Below are 24,183 nucleotides of genomic sequence, written 5' to 3'. Positions count from 1 at the left end.
TTGGAGACAGGATGTAATATTCTCATTTGCAACGGCAGATTTATTCATTTGTTTTGAAGTCTTTCACGACTCACTTACAGATTTAAAGGACTTGATAAGATGGATTTCATTTTGCTCGCCTCCACACTCTTTTTCCCTTTTGCTGATAGATTTCAAGGGTAGGGATTTTCTCTTCCTCTTACTCCAATCAGGTCTAAAGCTAGTAGTTGGACCGCAGAAGGCTCTCGGGCTCCGCTCTAAGATCCATTTTGCTGTGCGGATCTTTCTGCTTGGCTGTGTGGTCAAGGGCCCACCCGGCAAAGCTACTTAATGGCAAATCTCGTTAAGCAGAATCCTCTCCAAATAAGAGCCTCTATCTCCCTCCCTCTCTTCTCTCCCTTCTCGCCTGTCTCCCTTCTCGCCTTTTCCAAAGTGTGCTAACACTGAAGCAGCCTGACTGCCATTAGCCTCGGCGCTAACACCACAGCGTGCTTCCCATCTCACCCATTACCCTTTGTTCAACCACTTTTCCTCGGAGCGAGGCTTCACACCAATTACTCACCCTGTTGATTGGCCTGTGTGTTCAGAGGTGTGAGGCCTCGATGACATGCTTACATTCTCGCCACAACAGCAGCACTTGGTAAAGATTGGGGGTGCTTGTTTTCTATAGACATCCATTTTTTTTCCATTTGAAATCTATTCTTCCTGAAAGCACCTGCTGGACGAGCAAGTTCAGATTCAGTTTTAATAACTTGCTTCCACGTGGGCGGCAGATGTCACGAACGTTGACCTCAGAAAATGGATTGGATATGATCAGAGGTTGTGCTCTCTGCAAGGTTCCTTTTCTATTTCTTTAAAACGCTCCTTGTTTGTGTTCGCTCGGGTCAAACTGCTCCTTCGGACTTTTACTAGTTGCTTTTTTTATACAAAGAACAGAGTGGGAGTCAGCAGATACTGTGTGGTGCAATCAAGATGGTCATTTGTGTTTTTGTGAAAGCCTAAGATACGTTATTTATCCGAGGAGGACAATGGCTTTTGTGACAGTTGTGACAAATGTGCAAGATATAATAATCACATCACAATTTAAGCTACACCAATAATAGACACGAACACATTTGAGCTCGTTGGTTTTATGGGAATCTACTGTGTGCTGAAGGCAGCTGTCAAACCACGTCGTCCACTTCCTGTCCAGCGACACACACATAGCTGTTGGTAAAGTTAGCTACGAGCTGGTTGTCAGACAGATTTTCCCCTGAGGTTATACCAATGAAACCAAGGAGTATGCTAATGCTAATGTATATCAATGTCTCCAGGAGTTCACCCCATACTGTATGTGCATGAAAAATGAAATGTAAATGTGCCTCCTTCTCCTCCTTTACCCGCCTCAGACGTTGCGAAAGAAAGGCTTTAACGGCTGCAACAGCCCCGAACCCGACGGAGACGACTCCATCGACCAAAGCCCGCTAAACGAAGAAAAGTACCGCAAGACGGAGGACCTGGACAGCCTCTTCAAGCGCTACGGCGTGAGTACCGTCACACTTTTATCACTTTATCTAACCTATCTTCTCTTTCTCTATCTACCTCTTCTTCTTCTTCTTCTTCCTCTTCCTCTTCTTCTTCTTTTGTTTGGGGAACGAAGGCTCTGAACAAGAAAGAGCACCGGGACTCTGAGAGCCCAGACCCCGAGGAGCCCTTCTCGCTCACCCCCCGCACTGAGGAGAAATACAAAAAAATTGACGAGGAGTTTGATAAAATGATGCAGAACTATAGGCTGTCAGTGAGTACCGCCCCCTGCCCCATTTCCTCTGTGTAACCCTGCCCCCCCTCCTCATTTTGCTGCTGGCGCTCCAGTTTTTCAGCTGTTTTCGGCGGCATTATATACTCACAGAGCACTCGCTTCACCTCCACCACCCCCTCCCCACTTTACCTCACCCACCTACTGTATTTCCCACATTCAAAACCATAACGTGCAGTTCTGTAACGACTAAAAAGGATTGTAGTTAGAACATAATTAAAACACTTGGGGGCAAATCCTTTAGTAGTAGTTGCCATGCGTCTGTGGCGGATACAGCTGCCTATCAAATGTAATTGACATATTAAAGGTCCCCTATTTACTGTTTTCATCAATATATCACAGGTCTCAGATATATACAGAGCCTGTCTCTGATTGGCTGAAACACCAAACAGATCATTGCAGCATTACCCATAATCCCCTCTGTTTCAGCCCTGTTTCCAAAGTGCTGATTCTCTCTCTGTTACTTCAGATGAAAATAAGGAGCCCCTCCCCACGCCCCTCTGAGAGAGATTTGGTTACAAAGAACTCAATGGTGCTCTAGGAGGAGATTCAGGTGATAAGGTGGGGGGGGTTACCTTGGTTGGTGATTGGCTAATGGTTACACAAGACAAAACATCGTTATGACATCATAAAGTGTCCAAAATCTGATCAGCTCATTTTCAGACAGGTTTTTATATACACATGTTGATGTAGAAGAGACATGAAGAAGAGGGGACACATGTTGATGTAGAAGAGACATGAAGAAGAGGGGACACATGTTGATGAAGAAGAGACATGAAGAAGAGGGGACACATGTTGATGTAGAAGAGACATGAAGAAGAGGGGACACATGTTGATGAAGAAGAGACATGAAGAAGAGGGGACACATGTTGATGTAGAAGAGACATGAAGAAGAGGGGACACATGTTGATGTAGAAGAGACATGAAGAAGAGGGGACACATGTTGATGAAGAAGAGACATGAAGAAGAGGGGACACATGTTGATGTAGAAGAGACATGAAGAAGAGGGGACACATGTTGATGTAGAAGAGACATGAAGAAGAGGGGACACATGTTGATGAAGAAGAGACATGAAGAAGTGGATTTTGCACAATAGGTGACCTGTAATACATACACAGTGTTGTGGAGTAACATTTCAGTTTTATTTGGGTAACTAAGTCACTCCCATCCCTGCATCCCCAGAAACACAATCACTCACTGCCACCACCCACCAAGTCACTACCCACAACCCTCCTCTGACGGTGTGTGACTGAACAAGACATGTAGTGCAGAGAGGCGGAGCTGAGGGAAAAAAAAAAAAAATGAGGGCTGCGGTTAACGATTATTTTCATTATCAATTATTCTGCATCTTATTCTTCTCTCGTTCGATCAATTAATAATCTTCGGCTTTTAAATGGGGACATATTCTTCTCATGTTCAGGTTCATATCAGTATGTAGTGTCTCTAATGTGACATGTCTCCATGCTTTAATGTTTAATGGCTCTGTTGTGATTGGTCAACCGCTTAGAGACGTCCCGCCCCTTAGCCTATCACGTACAATGTGTTGGAGCGCTAGCCAATAGGAGCGCGAGTGTTACGTCACTATGTTCCAGAAACACTATTTTAGACTATAACTCAAAATATGGTCCAATCAACTTTCTTCCATCATTTTAGACAATTTAGTGTCAATTTTCTCAATTTTTCAAAAATAATTGTAATTGTATTTGTTATAATATGCACTGCAAACCTTGTGACGAAGTCCTGACATATTTCATATATATTGTACATAATCTTTTAGGCCTTCAATGCCTTTATTAGAGAGTTAAAAGGGGGAGTTGACACGTGAATGTTTGCAAATATGAGCCGCCAGCTCTACTAACCATACAGCAGCCCTTCAGATCTTGTTTTAATTTAAAAACGTGGAACATATTTAACTTTTTGCAGGTAAAAAAAATGGTTAATCTCCATATAGTGCCTTCCTCTCTGTGATAATCCACCTGAAGTCATCACAGTGAAGTTTAATAAACTCTTTCTGATGCCTCTGCAACTTCAGTAGAGAAACAGCGCTATAACTACAGTAGGTCCCTAGTTTCAGAAAAAGTTGGCATAGCAACTGATATCACCAGGGGGAATATCACGTCTTATGGTAATAATCAACACGTTTGGAGCCTGCCTTACAGCTGACGGTGCTAATTGCGTAATATAAAGCAACACTAAAGTAACAAGCGTGCAGTTGCAGTCCAGCAGAGTTTAGTCCTGACATTCTGCAGATAACACGAGCTTAGTTTACAGAGAGGGGACTTTAGTCCTGACATTAGTTTCAAGTGTCAAGGCTTTTATCGTCATTTGTTCATAGCTACAGTATAGTTATGTCAATGAAAATCTTAGGTCACAGGCTCCTCCAACAGTGCAACACAATACAACAGATACAATAGTTAAAATAGTGCAAGTAAATACAAATGAAATATACAGGTAACACAAGCTGCATTTACAGCGAGGAGACTTTAGTCCTGACATTATGCAGGTCTGGCGCTCGGCCAAGCCCTTTTTACTGCTGCACTCCTGTGCCAATTTCCCCCTGATTCATCCTTTCCTCCGTGCTCAATAATACCATTAATGTCACTTTAATGAGTAGCACTCAATTTACAGCCCCCTCTTCCTGTCTGCCGGCTGCTCTGATTGGTCACTTGGGACGGGACAGAGAGAAGTCCAAAAATTGTGGAAAATTGTAATCTTTTACTTTCATAGTTTTAATCATACCTTGGTTGGTGATTGGCTAATGGTTACACAAGACAACACATCGTTATGACATCATAAAGTGGCCAAAATCTGATCAGCTCATTTTCAGACAGGTTTTTATAGAAATGGATCAGGACAAAAAGAGAGAGAATCGTTGTTCCTGAAACTTTCAGAGTCTCTTTCCACAGAGGGGACACATGTTGATGTAGAAGAGACATGAAGAAGAGGGGACACATGTTGATGAAGAAGAGACATGAAGAAGAGGGGACACATGTTGATGTAGAAGAGACATGAAGAAGAGGGGACACATGTTGATGTAGAAGAGACATGAAGAAGAGGGGACACATGTTGATGTATGTATTGCATAATAGGTGACCTTTAAAGCTCTTGGATGCTAGCCTAACGCCGCTAGCAGTTAGCATCCTGCCAGGTTCGTCCAGCACACCTTTACACATGGCACCAACAAACGGAAACACACTTTCCACCCCCCGCCCCTCCTCCCCGCGGCTCTATAATCCACAGCATGACAGCGAGAGGCCGGGATATACAAGTTAATCCTGCTTGTACGAAAATACCTCCCGAGGTGGGGAGAGGACACTTGGCGAGACGAAACCCCCCCCCCCCAAACATCCCCCGAGCAAATGTAAACTGGCGCTGTGAAAGTGGGGAGAAATTGAGCTTTTCTTTTGTACCCGAGGGTCCGTGTTTTGATCCTGTTCTGGCTCGGAGACTCTGTGTGGGAAATTGAATAAGAAATATCTTCCTCTAACACCGAGTGCCGCGCTGCCCTTTAGCAAAAGAGCTGAGGCTCGGAGCGATGTGAAACACGAGAGGCACACTTAATCACATCTCATTCAGTTTCACATTGTTGGCTTTCACAACGGATATCCAATACGGTTCGACTTTTGTCACCAGTAATAACGCTTTAAAGTAACGACAAATATCAGTATTTTAATGTCCTTTAAACCTTATTTTTATGACGGTATATCTTAGTTGTTAAAAATCTTTATAGCAGGTTGAATTGTGAGGGAGAAAATGTCATGTTTAACGTTCCCATTGAAATGAATGGTGCTGTCTGTCACTCGTATAATTCTGATGATTTGAAGGTAATAACTAGCATTTATTTAAAATTTTAAAATTTTACAATGCAGACTTATGCAAGGTAAAACTCACCATTATGTAATTTATAATCATTATGTCTGCCATTAATGTCCTGGTATACACTGCCAACATTACATATATCTGGATAAATAAAGAGTCCTGGGTAGATCAGACTCAGTGACATTTACTTTATTACTCTTCCTGTGAGAAGAAATCACATTTTTTAATAAATATTCAACAGTAAATGTTCGTGACCTTTAGTATCATATTAATGTTTGTCCAAGTGATTATTCAGGGATTGCATCTATGTGCTGAGTCACACTAAGGCTCTTGAAGGCACCATACACACACATGCTGCATATTTAACCCTTTTTAATTTTAGAATTTGAAATTGAACTTTTCTTACTAAAAAGTTAGAAGACAAAATAATTTTCTGGCCAACTTCTGTGCCGTCTAAAGGTCGATAAAACACTTTGAAACACTGTGTTTAGATCCACAGCTGCTAAACAAATAAGATGGGACAATCATAACTTGCTAAAAAAAAAAGGCGTCCAGGACGAGAAAGGGAAAGTAGGTCATGACGAGGTAAACTCAGATGTACCCTCGCGTCCAGAAATCACCAGATGTATTCCTCTGAGGGGAAATAGGTTATCGTTCTTCTGATAAACATCCGGTGAAGCTTCCCGTAGTGAATTATTTACCTAAAAGCTTCTTGTTTTATTTTCCTCAGCCTCTGGGTTAAATCCTCAGGATGACAACTGTGCTTCATGTCTGTAGTTCGGAGCGTCGGTGTTAAATAACATTCCTCGAAATAGGTTTTAAGATCTCAAATTCTAACAGAAATGACTTGAGAAGCTTGATACTTTTGCAGAGCTCTCAATTTCATAATGTAACTAGAGCAAACAGGACAACATTTCACATTTCCATATCACTTTTAGACATATCTTTTAGCTTATGATCGGTTACCTATTAGGCTTTTTGCGGTTTTACCTTCCCTGTCGTGTGATATATAGGTTTTGGTGAAACACATAATGAAATCACTATGTAGCACGGCTCCTATTGGCTAGCACTCCAACACATTGTACGTGATGGGCTAAGGGGCGGGACATCTCTAAGCGGTTGACCAATCACAACAGAGCCGGGCAGCTAACCAATCAGAGCAGACTGGGCTCTGGTTTCAGACAGAGGGTGAAAAGAGGTGCTGCAGCACAGGCAGTATGAGAAAAATAAAGAGGTTTTTGAACATTAAAGCATGGAGACATGTAGAGACACTACATACTGATATACACCTGAACATCAGCAGGAGAGGACTCTTTAAAGTAGAGACACTACATACTGATATACACCTGAACATCAGCAGGAGAGGACTCTTTAAAGTAGAGACACTACATACTGATATACACCTGAACATCAGCAGGAGAGGACTCTTTAAAGTAGAGACACTACATACTGATATACACCTGAACATCAGCAGGAGAGAACTCTTTAAAGTAGAGACACTACATACTGATATACACCTGAACATCAGCAGGAGAGGACTCTTTAAAGTAGAGACACTACATACTGATATACACCTGAACATCAGCAGGAGAGGACTCTTTAAAGTAGAGACACTACATACTGATATACACCTGAACATCAGCAGGAGAGGACTCTTTAAAGTAGAGACACTACATACTGATATACACCTGAACATCAGCAGGAGAGGACTCTTTAAAGTAGAGTCACTACATACTGATATACACCTGAACATCAGCAGGAGAGGACTCTTTAAAAGTAGAGTCACTACATACTGATATACACCTGAACATCAGCAGGAGAGGACTCTTTAAAGTAGAGACTCTACATACTGATATACACCTGAACATCAGCAGGAGAGGACTCTTTAAAGTAGAGACTCTACATACTGATATACACCTGAACATCAGCAGGAGAGGACTCTTTAAAGTAGAGACACTACATACTGATATACACCTGAACATCAGCAGGAGAGGACTCTTTAAAGTAGAGACACTACATACTGATATACACCTGAACATCAGCAGGAGAGGACTCTTTAAAGTAGAGACTCTACATACTGATATACACCTGAACGTCAGCAGGAGAGGACTCTTTAAAGTAGAGACACTACATACTGATATACACCTGAACATCAGCAGGAGAGGACTCTTTAAAGTAGAGACACTACATACTGATATACACCTGAACATCAGCAGGAGAGGACTCTTTAAAGTAGAGACACTACATACTGATATAAACCTGAACATCAGCAGGAGAGGACTCTTTAAAGTAGAGACACTACATACTGATATACACCTGAACATCAACAGGAGAGGACTCTTTAAAGTAGAGACACTACATACTGATATAAACCTGAACATCAGCAGGAGAGGACTCTTTAAAGTAGAGACACTACATACTGATATACACCTGAACATCAGCAGGAGAGGACTCTTTAAAGTAGAGACACTACATACTGATATAAACCTGAACATCAGCAGAGAGGACTCTTTAAAGTAGAGACACTACATACTGATATACACCTGAACATCAGCAGGAGAGGACTCTTTAAAGTAGAGAAGAGACACTACATACTGATATACACCTGAACATCAGCAGGAGAGGACTCTTTAAAGTAGAGACACTACATACTGATATACACCTGAACATCAGCAGGAGAGGACTCTTTAAAGTAGAGACACTACATACTGATATGAACCTGAAAATTAGCAAATTATGCTCTATTTAAACTTACTAACAAATTAAATCAAATTGTTTCAAGTATTTCATTTAATCAGAGTATAATTCCCTTATTTTAATTGCACCAAACTGCCTTAATCTAATAAATAAGTACTAAATGCCTCTTGCATAATGGAAAAGATCAAATTAAAAAGCCTTAAAATACTTCAATCTGACTACTTATAAGCCGTTTATGATTGTCTAAATGCGGTCAGTTTTGGAGAGGCTCTCGTAGTTGTAGTAGACAGTATACCTGTTTTTTTATGTATTTATTATTTATTTCGTTAGGCTCTCAGCCTCTGTGCCCAATTAACCCTCCGCTCTGTCATTAGGAGCGTCACCGTTAAATTAAGCTGGAGTGGGTAGATGCAAATTCTCTAGTAATTTGTCGGGAACACGGATTAATGCTCAGCGGAGCAGAGAGCAGAGCGGGGTGACGGTGAGGACACATTTAAAATTCATATTAGGAGAAGAAGAAGAAGAAGAAGAAGTGGAGAGGTTTTTTTTTGGTGGTTATGTCATCAATCGCCTAGCAACTAGAGGCTGTGGAGGTCCTGTGGAGAAGAGGCCGAGGAACAAATGATGGCACTTACCACTGAATGTATGAGAGAAAGTGAGGTGTCTGAAGGAGATAACAGAAGGTTAGCACAATACTAAGTGTCTTCTCCAAAACAAGCTTCATTATAAATCCTCAGGAGCCTTCAAAAAGTTCTTTATAAATCACTAATTTCCATGAAACCATCCAAGGTTAAAATAATATGTAATATATATTTTAAAAATCACAAAAATAAGTTGGTTGAGGAGAGACTGATGATGCAAACTCAACATATTTATAAAATAAATAAAAATAAAAATTCCTCCAAACGCTCTACGATTTTTAAGGTAATTCTTTTTTTGTATTTTTCTTTTTTTTAACGTTTGACAGATATGGCAATTATTGTTAATTATTTTTGCCCTTAATTATAAAGTTGTCACATTTGAATAATTACTTTTATATTAATAATTACCCTTTTTTCTATAAACAGGCATTTGTTTTCCAAAAATGTTGGAATTGGTCCCAAGAAAATCCAACATGTGTAACATGTGGGTAATTGTTAAATGTAAATTATATTAAATTAAATTAAATTAAATTATAAAGTAAACCTCACAAAATCCATGAGTTCATTGCAACTTCATTCATTTATACTCTCGCACACACCTGCCTAAAACGCTTCCATTGGACTCCTTTGTTTACTTTCCAAACATAGTGACACCACTATGTAACACTCACGCTCCTATTGTACACATTGTACATCTCTAAGCGACCAATCACAACAGAGCCGGCCAGCTAACCAATCAGAGCAGACTGGACTCTGGTTTCAGACAGAGGGTGAAAAGAGACAAATAAAGAGCTTTTTGAACATTAAAGCATGGAGACATGTCACCGTAGAGACACTGAATACTGATATACACCTGAACATGATCAATAAATGTCCTCTTTATACTTCCTAACAAATTGAATCAAGTATTTCATTAAATCAGAGTATAATTCCTGATAGGCTAAGGGGCGGGACATCTCTAAGCGGTTGACCAATCACAACAGAGCCGTTACACAAAGGTTGCTGGTTAGATATGCCATCATCCCGTTCCTGAAATTCGTTCCTCTACCCCAACGTTAAATCTTCTCCAGTGCCGTTTGTTTACACACCTCCGCCCCCCTCACCCCCTCATCCATACCTCCATTACCCCCCCCCCCCTCTCACTTCCTGCTTGGCCAGTGTGCAGTGCTGCTGTGAGCTCCCCCCCCCCCCAACCTACTTACTGTACAGCTCCGTCTGTACACTCTCATTTACAAACTCCCTCTGAAATATGAAGATTAAATTAAAAAAAATGTGGCAGATTTTAATTGTATACATCTTAACACATTTTTGTAACTTTTTTGTAAATGTCCCCATCATTTGTAATCATTTTCGGAATTATTTTATATAACAATTTTTCATAGACAATATTTATTTTTATTTGTAATTATTTAATCAAAAACCGATAGCTTCTCCGTCAGCTTTAATCAGACACATTTTTTACCCCCTTTTCATTTTTTTACATCGTTTCTCGTCTCCCTCTTTCTAAAAAAAGTTACACAGCCCAGATGAAGGACGAGAGGCAGAGATGAAGGGCAGGAAGGTGCCCTCGTCCTCCTCTCAGTTAAACTGGGTCTCGGGCTCTTTGAGTACAGCGGCCCATATTCTAAATATAGAAGACCTGCTTTCACACATCCAGTTAGAACAGGGTGAAATGGGTCGGATGGCGGGACAACTCCAGATCCTCGCTCTTGATTTTGTCCAGGACCCCCGGATGTTGGTTCTATGGCTGCACAGTTATTCTAAATGTTAGCGAGACTACAAAAAGAGTGGTGCAGTGATTTCATGTTTTTGTAGGCAAACACGGAAGTTAGCATCTCCCTGGTTCCCTCGATAAAAAGCCAATTGGATTTCTTGCACAAAATAATCTCTGTGTCAAACACACGTTTATGATTCTTACATGTTTAGTTCAGCACGATAATCTCCACATATTAACACCACTTTATGATTTCCGAAGTAAAAAGCTAACGTTAGGCTATAAAGGAACTACAGCACGGTCACATGACTTCACGTCACCACCGCTAAGTTAAAGGCGGCTAACGTTGGGCTATAAAGGAACTACATCACGGTCACATGACTTCACGTCACCACCGCTAAGCTAAAGGCGGCTAACGTTGGGCTATAAAGGAACTACAGCACGGTCACATGACTTCACGTCACCACCGCTAAGCTAAAGGAGGCTAACGTTGGGCTATAAAGGAACTACAGCACGGTCACATGACTTCACGTCACCACCGCTAAGCTAAAGGAGGCTAATGTTGGGCTATAAAGGAACTACAGCACGGTCACATGACTTCACGTCACCACCGCTAAGCTAAAGGAGGCTAACGTTGGGCTATAAAGGAACTACAGCACGGTCACATGACTTCACGTCACCACCGCTAAGCTAAAGGAGGCTAATGTTGGGCTATAAAGGAACTACAGCACGGTCACATGACTTCACGTCACCACCGCTAAGCTAAAGGCGGCTAATGTTGGGCGTGATTTAGACACTTGTTAGCAACCGCCATTTTTAAATTCACCAGTTGGGGATTTACTGACGTATTTAATGTCGTAGAACAAAAATCTCTTCAGCTTGTGTTACCCACAGACTGTATTTCAGGCTCACAACGAAAAAGAAAGAAAAAGTTGTTTCCTCTTGGGATATTTTAGGTGTTGGTAGCAGAAGATATTTAGGTATTTATCATGGAGATCTCACACATCAGGGTATTTATTCCTGAAGGTGATGAGCAGTGGGGGGGTCGGTGGGATTTCAACAATAACCCGACGCTGAAGCAATAACCCGCTGCTGCGACTTTAAAGACTTTAACCCGGCATGAGAGGCGACACCGCTTTCTGGCCCACAAAGTCACCTTGCATGATAAAACTGAGTGTGTGTGTGTGTGTGTGATGGAGAGATTTGATGTGTGTTTGCTTGAAGAGTTAATTTCCAAAACCCTTTTAGTTAACACATTTTAAATAATAACAATTGTATTTACTTATATAAAAAAATGGACCTTAATTAATGTTAAAAAGTTCAAATGTAAAAGTCTTCGCCCTTGGAAGTTTTCTAAATGACCTTCAGGTTCAGGTGTTACATTGTAAAATGACAAAGTAATTGGTGTCAGAATCAGAATCAGGTTTATCACCAGGTGGGTTTACATGTACGAGGAATTTGACTTGATGTCGTGGTGCATACATAAAAGTAAAAATTAAAAACACAGATTTAAGAAAGTCTAAATCTAGTTGTCCTTTAGCTGAATATAATCGTGTAAATCTGGTCTGTTTTGGAAACACTCTTGTTGTGATTGTTGACTGCGTGTTGATCACTAACTGATCACCTGTACATGATAAAAGCATGTGTGTGTTTATATATATATATATACACGTGTGTGACATCACTCTAAGCCCCTCCTCCTTCCTGTCTCTCCTCCAGTCAGCAGTCCCTCAGCCCACCTTCTCCATGCCCGTCACCGTGCCCGTGTCCAATCAGAACGCAGCGCTGCAGTTCAGCAACAACCCTGGCGGCGCATTGGTCACCACAACCTCCTTCCTCACCTCCGCCCTCACAGACCCCCGCCTCCTGTCGCCACAGCAACCAACTCTGCATAGGAACACCGTGTCGCCAGGGTTACCGCAGCGACCAGCCAGCGCAGGTAAGAGACACCCGTGGTGTCGATCATTTTGTGGCATAATGCAATTATTTCAGGAGTCTTTATTTGCAGTACCACAACGTTTTTATTTTTTATTTATTCTTTTATGCATTTTGAAACATTTTTATCATAATATTTATATTTATAAGCAATGTCCAGTTTCAAGCCCATTGATCCAATATGTTTTGGGCTTTATAATCCATTCAGTGCAAAATTAAAAAAATAAAGAAGTGTGAAAAACAAAAACAGCCTATAAAACAAAACAACAGTAAAACTAATTGATAAAAAAAAGGATATAATATAATAAAAAGCAGAAATATCACCCTAGAAATTACAGAATATAAAAGCTAACAAACAATAATAAACAATATAAATATATATATTTTTAAATATCAGAAACATTTATTTAATAGTAAGTAAATGCACATACAGCCACGTAAAATAGTGAAGGTTCAATTTGGTAGCTCTCTCTTTAAAAAAGAAAAACTCCTCAGAAGACGATGACTTTCTGAAAGCAGCAGCAGCAGTTTGACGTACATTGAAGAAGAGAGAAAGAAGACTCTTTAACAAAAAACTTCTACAAAAGAAAACAGACTTCACAGCGACGCCCACACTGTTTGATTGACAGGTGTTGTTGCAGTGCAGAAAAAGTGGAGACATTTTTCAAACACTGAATAAACTCTGATTCCTTTTAATGGTTTAAAGGAAAGCATTTCAAGCCCGTCTTAACACCATAGTCTTGCTTTGAAAGCAGTGTTGGTAGCTCTGGTATATTTAAAAGAGATTACCATAATACTTTGTTCCCTATTACTAAGATGAATGTTACCTTAAAGAGGCCATATTCTGCTTTTTTCAGGCCTCCATTGGACTCCTTTGTTTACATCCTGAACTTAGTGACATCACTTTGTAACACTCACGTTTCTATATAAAATATAAATACTAATATGAACCTGAAAATTGGTACAATATGTAACGTCATCACGCTTCTCATTAGACGCCTTTAGCTTAGCAGTGGTGACGTGAAGTCATGTGACCGTGCTGTAGTTCCTTTATAGCCCAACATTAGCCGCCTTTAGCTTAGCGGTGGTGACGTGAAGTCATGTGACCGTGCTGTAGTTCCTTTATAGCCCAACGTTAACCGCCTTTAGCTTAGCGGTGGTGACGTGAAGTCATGTGACCGTCCTGTAGTTCCTTTATAGCCCAACGTTAGCCGCCTTTAGCTTAGCGGTGGTGACGTGAAGTCATGTGACCGTCCTGTAGTTCCTTTATAGCCCAACGTTAGCCGCCTTTAGCTTAGCGGTGGTGACGTGAAGTCATGTGACCGTGCTGTAGTTCCTTTATAGCCCAACGTTAGCCGCCTTTAGCTTAGCGGTGGTGACGTGAAGTCATGTGACCGTCCTGTAGTTCCTTTATAGCCCAACGTTAGCCGCCTTTAGCTTAGCGGTGGTGACGTGAAGTCATGTGACCGTGCTGTAGTTCCTTTATAGCCCAACATTAGCCTCCTTTAGCTTAGCGGTGGTGACGTGAAGTCATGTGACCGTGCTGTAGTTCCTTTATAGCCCAACGTTAGCCGCCTTTAGCTTAGCGGTGGTGACGTGAAGTCATGTGACCGTGCTGTAGTTCTTTTATAGCCCAACATTAGCCACCTTTAGCTTAGCGGTGGTGACGTGAAGTCATGTGACCGTCCTGTAGTTCCTTTATAGCCCAACGTTAGCCGCCTTTAGCTTAGCGGTGGTGACGTGAAGTCATGTGACCGTGCTGTAGTTCCTTTATAGCCCAACATTAGCCTCCTTTAGCTTAGCGGTGGTGACGTGAAGTCATGTGACCGTGCTGTAGTTCTTTTATAGCCCAACATTAGCCGCCTTTAGCTTAGCGGTTGTGACATGAAGTCATGTGACCGTGCTGTAGTTCCTTTATAGCCTAACGTTAGCCGCCTTTAGCTTAGCGTTGGTGACATGAAGTCATGTGACCGTGCTGTAGTTCCTTTATAGCCCAACATTAGCTTTTTACTTTTAATCGTAATTCTTTTTTGTGGAGGGAACCAGGGAGATGTGGCCTTCAGGATCCAACACAGAAATGGGACATCACTGCATTACTGTTTAGATATTGTAATCCCTCTTTCATTAAATACCTATTTCCCTCTGTTTGCAACAAGAGAGTTTTTTGAGTCAAAAAGCCTCAAAATGCCCATAGAAGTGTGTGTGTGTGTGTGTGTGTGTGCGTGCGTGCGTGCGTGTGTCGATGTCCAGTCACCCCTCTCTATTACCTGTCAGTCTGATAAGTGCACACCACCTTCATAAACACAGAAATCCATCATTTCCTCGACGGCTGCCTCCGTGTTTCCCAGCGATCCCTCCCCCTCTGACTAAAAGGATTTGTGCCCCATTTCTGCGTCTCAGACGAGGTTACTTATCAGGCTTTGTTCCGACCGGCGTAATCTCATTGTGAGTCAGAATTAGGTGATGTAACGCGCCTCAAATGCATTACAGCATCTTTCATAACATGCTGTCTCCGAGGCAGGAGGGTTCCTCGTAATGGACGCCCCTCTCTCCCTCCTCTTCCTCTTCCTCCTCTTCCTCATCTGCGCCCTGCAAAGGTGGGAAGTAGTGGAGTACAAATACTTTGTTACTGTACTTAAGTACATGTTTCTGGTATCGGTACTTTACTCCACTACTTATTTTTCTGACGACTTTTTACTTTCTGCTTCTTACATGTTGAACACAAATACCTGTACTTTCTGCTTCTTACATGTTGAACACAAATACCTGTACTTTCTACTTCTTACATGTTGAACACAAATACCTGTACTTTCTATTTCTTACATGTTGAACACAAATACCTGTACTTTCTACTTCTTACATGTTGAACTCAAATACCTGTACTTTCTACTTCTTACATGTTGAACACAAATACCTGTACTTTCTACTTCTTACATGTTGAACACAAATACCTGTACTTTCTACTTCTTACATTTTCCAAACAGGCTGGTTCCTTTAGTTTGAATGTGTGTCTGGTGGCGTGATCATTATTATTTAGAGTCATTGCGTGCCTATTGATTTGAACACGATCCGTGTATCCATCATTTCCTGGTCTTCTCTAAAGAAGAGGGACCAATGAAAACGTTGTCATGTTGCCGTTGTTCAGCATGGAAACATTCATTAGCTAACAATGACATTATTGTTCTATTAATATAAAGGGAGGTCAGATACTCTTTAAAACAGCTGCTAGTTATGGGTACTTTTTTACTTAAGGATATTTCAAAGCCCATACTTCTTTACTTTTACTTGAGTAAAGAAGTTTAGTCAGTACTTCTACTTTCACCAGAGTAAACACAAGTATCTGTACTTCTACTTGAGTAAAGAATATGTGTACTTTGCCATCTCTGGCGCCCTGATATGAATCCCACTTTACACCGAGTAGGGTTCATGGTGTTTGCTTATTGGAGCTTTTCCACATATCCATCCAGCCAGATATCACTCAGTTAACCCTCATGACCTCCACTTCAAGATTTCAAGATTTCAAGGCTTTTATTGTCATTTGTACATAGCTACAGTGTACTGTAGATATGTCAATGAAAATCTTAGGTCACAGGCTCCTCCAACAGTGCAACACAATAACACAGACAAAATAGTTAAAATAGTGCAAGTAATAGAAATAAAATAGAATAGAAATAGTGCAAGGACATGAAGATAAAAGTACTGAAACACATTGAGCTGTGTAGAAATGTGTGTTTGCTCTAAAAGGTTAAAGTACATTACTCTACTTTGACATGTTATGGTAGCAATAATTGATTTTTTAAATGTATTTTTTGGATATTTGGGGACAGCTGTAAACACCACATGTAGTGCAAACATTTGTTTTAGGGAAACCAAAACAATGTGCTGAAAGACGCTAAAATACTATATAAAGTCTACCTGAAGCAAAGCACTTTATTGATAATCCAGTGCCTTTAACCCCTTTCACATTACAGTCATTTAATCCACTGTTATTATAATAAAATATTGATAAATACAGCTATAAAAAATGTCACTGTAAATGTAGCGGGTTAGCTAATTTGCTAATTTGCAGTGTTAATGCAACTACGACGCTATCATCATTTAATAGTTGATATTTGACATAAACATAAGCCGCTTTCACACCAAGTACTTTGCCGTACTTAGTGCCCAGCACTTAGTTCTCAGCACTTATGGCGCGTTTCCACTACAGCGCGGAGCACGGTTTAAGAGGGCTGTGACGTCAGCGGCCCGTTTTTGGTTGCGTTTCCACTTGGCCTAGTACCGGCCGGCGGGTCCTAATTCACAGTTTTTCTGGCCTCATAAAATCGTGGGTCTAGGGCCAGAGACAACGAGGCTGAGTCGGGCTGAGTATGCTAAACTAGAGAGAGAATCGCTGGCAAGGGGGCTACAACTACAACAAGATGGACATATTTGACCGTGATTTAATTGTAATACACGTTTCAAAATGATGCCGAAGTAACAACATACTGATACCGGTTAGTAAAAACCATGAATTAATGCTTTGACAAGTCTGCAGACAGACGGCAGGGGAAAAACCTTTTAAAATGCGTGTTTTCTAAATGGAGATTGGCTAAGCTAACGCAGTATATGCTCCGACCGTCCACACTCACAACAACGGCCTATACAGACATAAATAAAGCAGCGACTGTATTCGCCATGACACAGACAGTCTGTGGTTTGTACTTGTTTAACTTTTGTCTAGTTTCTGAACAGATATGAGGAGCTGTGAGCTCTGAGTGCTAACAGCTAACGGCTGTGTTGTTTTTCTGGGGTTCTCATTGAAGATGACGCCACGGCTCCGCCTACACTGCGTTACTATAGATACTACCCCAGTTCCTAAACTGTAATGGAAATGCGCCATAAAGTGAGCCAGTCCTAACGAGGCCTAGCCATACCGAGCGAGGCCGTGTAGTGGAAACGCGCCATTAGTTCCCAGCACTTAGTGCCAGCACTTAGTACCCCCATGGAACTAAAGAGCAGATCGCGTTCACACCGGAATAAGTTCCCTGAGGGAAGATTACGCAAATGAAGCCGCTGACGTCACTTCTTCTTCTTCTGCTTTGGGTTTACTGGCAGGCCGCAAACAACTTCACGGCGTATACTGCCACCCGAAGTCCCCGGCCGGAAGTCCCCGGAGTTGGGGACTGGCTTCAGTAGAAGCTGCTGGGACTCCCAGCAGCTTCTACTGAAGCCTTCCGAGTAAATCGCCAGAACGCCGACACCTCCTCATCACTCCACCGCTCCCATGTTGTTTTTTTGTGTTGCCATAAGTTATTCTCTCTCCGTTGGCACGCGGGGCTAATGCTAATGCTAATAATGCTAATGCCAGCAAATACAATGGCGGTTTCACAAAAGTTTTCCGAGTTTTACGGGGCGTGGTTTGCAATCCGCCCAGCCAATCACAAATTGGTACTTTTTTCTCCCCAGGATAGTCCCACCTCTCTAGCAGGGACTAAAAATTGGGGTAAAAGTTCTCATGAACTAAGTTCTCTTTTTGGTGTGAACACAAAATTCCAGGCAATATCGGAACTAAAGGGGAAAAGTACGGGGAAAAGTACTCCGGTGTGAAAGCGCCTATAGGTACTGCTTTCATATTTGTACAACAAAAACTGATATTTTTTGCCATTAATCTATCAGACATCTTACCACCACTAAATCTGAATATTTCAAACAACACCTAGCCTTAGTTTCAACACAACAATTAAAATCGTAATAGAGAAAAAGCTGAAAGCTGTAATTATAATTCTACTTATTTTGATGATAACTTCTCAACAAAGCCACACAGTGTGATAATTGGCAGTTATCTTACCGTTACTGCCAATAAAAACCTTGCATTTCACACATTCCTGTTCTGTTTGGTGCTTAATTAACCTTTTATACTCAATTTTTAGAATGAGTGCAATCATTTCTTGTGTAATTCGACACGAGTACCATTGAGCACGCCACTTATGAATTAACTGTGATGCAGAATTTGTATCCATTAACGTCCTTCACACCCTGAAGTGAGAGTCGATAGCAGAAGCACTTTTTAAATGATACACTTGTTTCAATTATATTTTTTTCAAAATGGGATTTGCAGCATTTAGTATCAGTGCTGTTCAGAATAACTGTTTTATATTCAATGAAATAATGGTGTTGTAAAAGAAACCTGATCTATTAAAATGTGGTGATGCACAACATTTTCCATATGACTCATAAGGCGCTTTCACACCAAGTACTTGGCGGTACTTAGTTCCCGGTACTTAGTTCCCGGTACTTAGTTCCCGGTACTTAGTTCCCCCGAACTATTTAGTTCCTGGAACTAAAGAGTAGATCGCGTTCACACCGGAATAAGTCCCTGAGGGAGGATTAGGCAAATTAAGCCGCTGACATCACTTCTTCTTCTTCTGCTTTGGGTTTACTGGCAGGCCGCAAACAACTTCACGGCGTATACTGCCACCCGAAGTCCCGGAGTCCCCCGGAGTTGGGACTCCGAGTAAATCGCCAGAACGCCGACACCTCCTCATCACTCCACCGCTCCCATGTTTTTTTTTGTGTTGCCATAAGTTAGTCTCTCTCCGTTGGTGCGCTGGGCTAATGCTAATGCTAATGCTAATGCGAGCAAATAAGATGGCGGCTTCACAAAACTTTTCACAAAAGTAATCACTGATTTTGAAATTAATATTATTGTTATTTATTTAAATATCTTATATATATATTCTGAAACCAGTTTACCAATAATATGTATTTCTAGAATATAAAACACATTTTCATGGTCTTCAATTGATTTTTAAAACTATTGGTATAATGATCTATATGTGTATATATATTTGTATTATAATTCATTTTTTATATATATTTTGGTATCTTTATTATTATTATTTCAACAATGCACATGACTTTTTTATTATTATTACCTTATTCATCATTTTGTAACACATTTTCTTTTATTTAGTATTTATTGTATACATTTTTAAACCTACTCCCTCATCGAAAAACAACAACTGAGGAGAGCTGTCATTTTTAATATAAGCTGTGTTTGTCTGCCTTTCCACTTCAGCTTATTTAGTTATATCAATATTAAATATTAGTTGAATAATAAACAAATATATATATATTTAATGTTCGTGGTGTGTTTTTCTTTCAGGTGCCCTGTTAGGAGATATGGGGAATTCAAATGGAGCGTGCCCGAGTCCTGTCCGTAAGTACACTTTCACACACACACACACACACACACACACACACACACACACACACACACACACACACACACACACACACACACACACACACACACACACACACACACACACACACCCCTCAGTTTGTCACCTACCCTAATGTTGCCTACGAGTTCTACTTAAGTCTGCAGACAGAATAGTTTATGTGTAGCAACAGGCGGTCACGTGTGCACAACACACACACACACACACACACACACACACACACACACACACACACACACACACACACACACACACACACACACACACACACTTGTTGAGTGGCGACAGCTGAGGGTCAGTCCAGAGAAACAGCTTCATGTTGTTGAAGGGAAACAGGAGGAAGTTGAGACTCTTTCTGGAGCTCCACAGCGGCTCTGGGGAAGCTTCCAGACTCAGAAACCAAGAGAGGAGAATCTTAAAAAGCGTGATAATATTCCTGACCTGCTGCGTGTCTGCCAGCTGGTGCAGGACAACCAATATCTGAGAGAGAGATCAGCAGAGCGCCAACACTCTCCTCCACTCAACGAGGCGCCTGCTGTCATTTTTCTTTTAAGACGACTCTAGTTCCACATTTTACTTTGACTCTAATCTCAATATCAATCTTTATTTATTTATATAGCACATTTAAAACAACCTCAGTTGACCAAAGTGCTGTACGGGGAACAAATACAATATAGAATAACACAATAGGAGTAAAATAATAAAACAATAATTAAAACAAGATAAAAAGCACAATAACAAGAAACATATAAAAACACGGTAACACCTTAATTAAGGTACACATATGCACGTCAACTAGTTGTTAATTAACATGCATATTAGAGCATCTTATTAGTGAACATATTCTGAGTTAGAAAATACCACATTTTAAGTTATTATGACACAATTAACACTTATAGTTTAATGTCTTGTTACATAAGAATAGATCATATTTGTTAAGTGTTATTATGGGAGAATTACTATTCTTGTGGTATTACTGCCTTATTAGGCCCATATTGAGCAGAGCATATTAAGACCAAAACTCATGTACAAGAACTTCCTTACTTGCAATAAATAAGCACTAATTAGAGGGTTATTGAGGAAAAACTCTCAACTAATGGCCTATTATTATAGAATATGGTCATGTAGAATAAGGCATTAATAAGTGTTTTATAATGACTAATAAAGAGCCAATATACTGCTAATATGCATGTTAATTAACAACTAGTTGATGGTGAACATGTGTACCTTAAAGTGGACCTATCATGCTATATTTGAATAATATATTGTAGGGCCATACCTATATAAGGTATATTTATACGTTTCTGTTTTCAAAATACCAAACAGATCATGCATTTTAGCCATGCCTCATTTCGCTCTATGTGCTGTTTGCTGTCTACGGGTCTGATTCTGCTGACCACGCCCCCCCTGCAGGAGAGGGGAGCCGTGCTCTGATCAGCTGCTGGGCTGTCAGAAGAGGGGGAGAAAAAGAGATCTCCGTCCTCCGTGTTTTATTATATAGAGTCGTTATTCATTTGTTTTAAAGCTCAATAAATAACAAAGAAGACCTTTGACCGGCACTTTTCTTATTTTGTCCGGAAGATTTAAACTTTAACAGACATCTTGACCGGCGAAAGAAACTGAAACTGAAACTCTGCCGCACGGTCCCCTCGTTCCTTGGAAGAGGCGGAGAGGTGGGTGTTTGTCATCTGCTGGTGGACTAACCGGAGAGAATTACAGTGCTTGCCTCGACGGGGAGGGATTGCATTGAATTAAAGCAGCGGGAGCAAACGCTTGCCTCGGGGAGGGAAAGAAAAAGAGCCACAGCGGAGAATAAACAGAAGGGTAACCATGGTAACTATTGGCGGGAAGTCTTCTTCGCTGCTTTTGTGGCAGACTACAGCGCCACTTACAGGCCTGGCATATGTACTACAGCGTCTCCAGCGCTTTCGAGCGGCAATGGCCGGCCGTGGCCCAACCCCACATTCCCCTGATAGGTGGAGAGTTGGCCCAATAGCCGTAGCGCCACCGTCCTGACGTCAGGACAGTGTTCAAATCTGGATCAGTTTTTATCAGATCCGTTGCAGCCCCTTTCTTAGAGATTTGGGTATGGAGGAAAATAGAGAGGGTTGTGTTTTCTGACACTTGGTGAGTTCCCTGGAACACCGGGGACACATATTCATGTATAAAAGACGTACAAAAGAGCATTCTGCATGATAGGTCCCCTTTAATATAAAGTGTTATGTTCAACTAGTGTTAAAAGCCAGTGCAAAAAGGTGAGTTTTAAGATGAAGAATATTCAGTTCAATAATCCAAACAAAAACTACAAGTGTAAGTAATGTGAGAGTTTCTCTGCAGCTTCCCCCCCCCCCCCTCCCCTCTCCTCCTGTCTCCATCAGCTGTTCCCCCTCGTCTCTCTGGAGTAATCCCCCTGTCCCTGTCCCTTGTCTTGGCTCCTCTCCTCAGAGGTGACATTGACCAGATCTCCCCATTAAATCCCATTAGCACAGATACTGCAGTAATAAGAAAGATATAGGACACATTCTGTAGTAATAGTACATATACTGTAGTAATAGTACATATTCTGTAGTAATAGTACATATACTGTAGTAATAGGTCACATAATAGGACACATACTGCAGTAATAGTACATATACTGTAGTAATAGTACACACACTGCAGTAATAAGACACATAATAGGACAGATACTGTAGTAATAGTACACACACTGCAGTAATAGGTCACATAATAGGACACATACTGTAGTAATAGTACATATTCTGTAGTAATAGTACATATACTGTAGTAATAGGTCACATAATAGGACACATACTGCAGTAATAGTACATATTCTGTAGTAATAGTACATATACTGTAGTAATAGGTCACATAATAGGACACATTCTGTAGTAATAGTACATATTCTGTAGTAATAGTACACACACTGCAGTAATAAGACACATAATAGCACGTATTTGAATCCTCTTCTCTCCTCTTGGTAGACGTGTTGTCTCCGGGTGTCTCAGAGGAAATCAATAGATGTGATATGAGCTGTCCCGCTCTGTATCAGAGCCAAAGACAAGTTAACATATATACAATATTTAAGAAGCTGCTAATCTGTCAAATATATGAATTTAATTTAAAAAAGCGTTTCCAAAAGAGTTCACCTCCTGTCTCCTTTCCTCATCCCCTTAGTCAACTCCTACTCCATTTCTTCTGTTCTCTTTCTTTTCTCTACATCATTTCCTTTCCTCTCCTCCAGCTGTCTCGTCTCTTCCCTCCATCCTTACTTGCTTCCTTTACTCCCCTCTTCTTCCTCCTCCCCTGTCCTCCCTCTCATTTTCCTCTTGTTCCCTTTCTTTCTTCTACAGCCTTTTCCATCCATAACTCTTCCTCTCCTCCATCTTTCTCCTTCCTCACCTTCATCTTTTTCCATTTCATGTATTTCTCGATCTTCCTCCTTCCATCGGCTTCCCTCTCCTCCTCTTCCTCCTCTTCCTCCTCCTCCTCTTCCTCCTCCTCTTCCTCTGTTGATCTGTCGTTCTCAGCTGTTGTTCGGGGACTCGGGGATCCGGGAATGTCACCATTGACGTCACCCGGCATTCCTCACATTCCCACGCCCGTCCTCTCGTAATACGAGACATCACACACACACACACACACACACACACACACACACACACACACACACACACACACACACACACACACACACTGTATTATGCAAAGTTAAAGTGAAAACTTACTTTTTCTCTCTTTTTAGTTGTTAATTTGTTTAATTTAATTATTTTGTTTTTTTTAGAAACTCCCTCTGAAGGGAACACAGGGATTTTAGCCTCTGCAGACCATTTACATGCACTAAAACATATATAACACACTACAGGAGAGGGAACACTCCAGAAAGCAGAATAGGGCCCCTTTAACATAAGACAGCAAAGTTGTTCCTATTCAAATCAGAATGTAATTCAAACAATCAGCCTCGCCAGAAACCACAAGACGTGACTAAGGAACCCGGCCCTTTTAGATTGATTTAAACGGCTGCATTTTGTCACATTTTTGTGTCACAATATATTTTTCCACAATTTATAATTTCTCCCCTCAAACATTCAAACAGGAATGCCTCTGGGGTCTATGAACGTGTCTCAAGTGGACATGAACACACTGAAATGCATGAGAACGTTGTTTCTAAGAGTTCCTGATAACACATGACTAGGTACAACACACACACACACACACACACACACACACACACACATACACACACACACACACACACACACACACACACACACACACATACACAGGTGTTTCCCTGCTTTTGAAGTCCGTCATACAGTAAATCAGGTTTTTGTTGATTTCTTTACTTGTGTGTGTGTGTGTGTGTGTGTGTGTGTGTGTGTG

The 24,183-nt window shown here is 41.0% G+C and overlaps 1 protein-coding gene across 4 annotated transcripts in view; it reads left to right on the top strand.

Moving 5' to 3' along the window:
* Positions 1 to 24,183, top strand: part of mef2d (myocyte enhancer factor 2d) — a 143,139-nt gene that overhangs the window by 92,779 nt on the left and 26,177 nt on the right. For all 4 annotated transcript variants that reach the window (XM_034145862.1, XM_034145863.1, XM_034145860.1 and 1 more), the window contains exons 4-6: positions 1,368 to 1,502; positions 12,365 to 12,584; positions 19,725 to 19,778. In XM_034145862.1, coding sequence (XP_034001753.1) covers positions 1,368 to 1,502; positions 12,365 to 12,584; positions 19,725 to 19,778 — 409 coding nt within the window. The remainder of the gene's footprint in view (positions 1 to 1,367; positions 1,503 to 12,364; positions 12,585 to 19,724; positions 19,779 to 24,183) is intronic.

Source organism: Trematomus bernacchii, unplaced genomic scaffold (genome assembly GCF_902827165.1).
Source record: "Trematomus bernacchii unplaced genomic scaffold, fTreBer1.1, whole genome shotgun sequence".
Taxonomy (NCBI): domain Eukaryota; kingdom Metazoa; phylum Chordata; class Actinopteri; order Perciformes; family Nototheniidae; genus Trematomus; species Trematomus bernacchii.
Note: the sequence above shows the minus strand (reverse complement) of the source record. Positions and strands in the feature narration are given on the sequence as shown.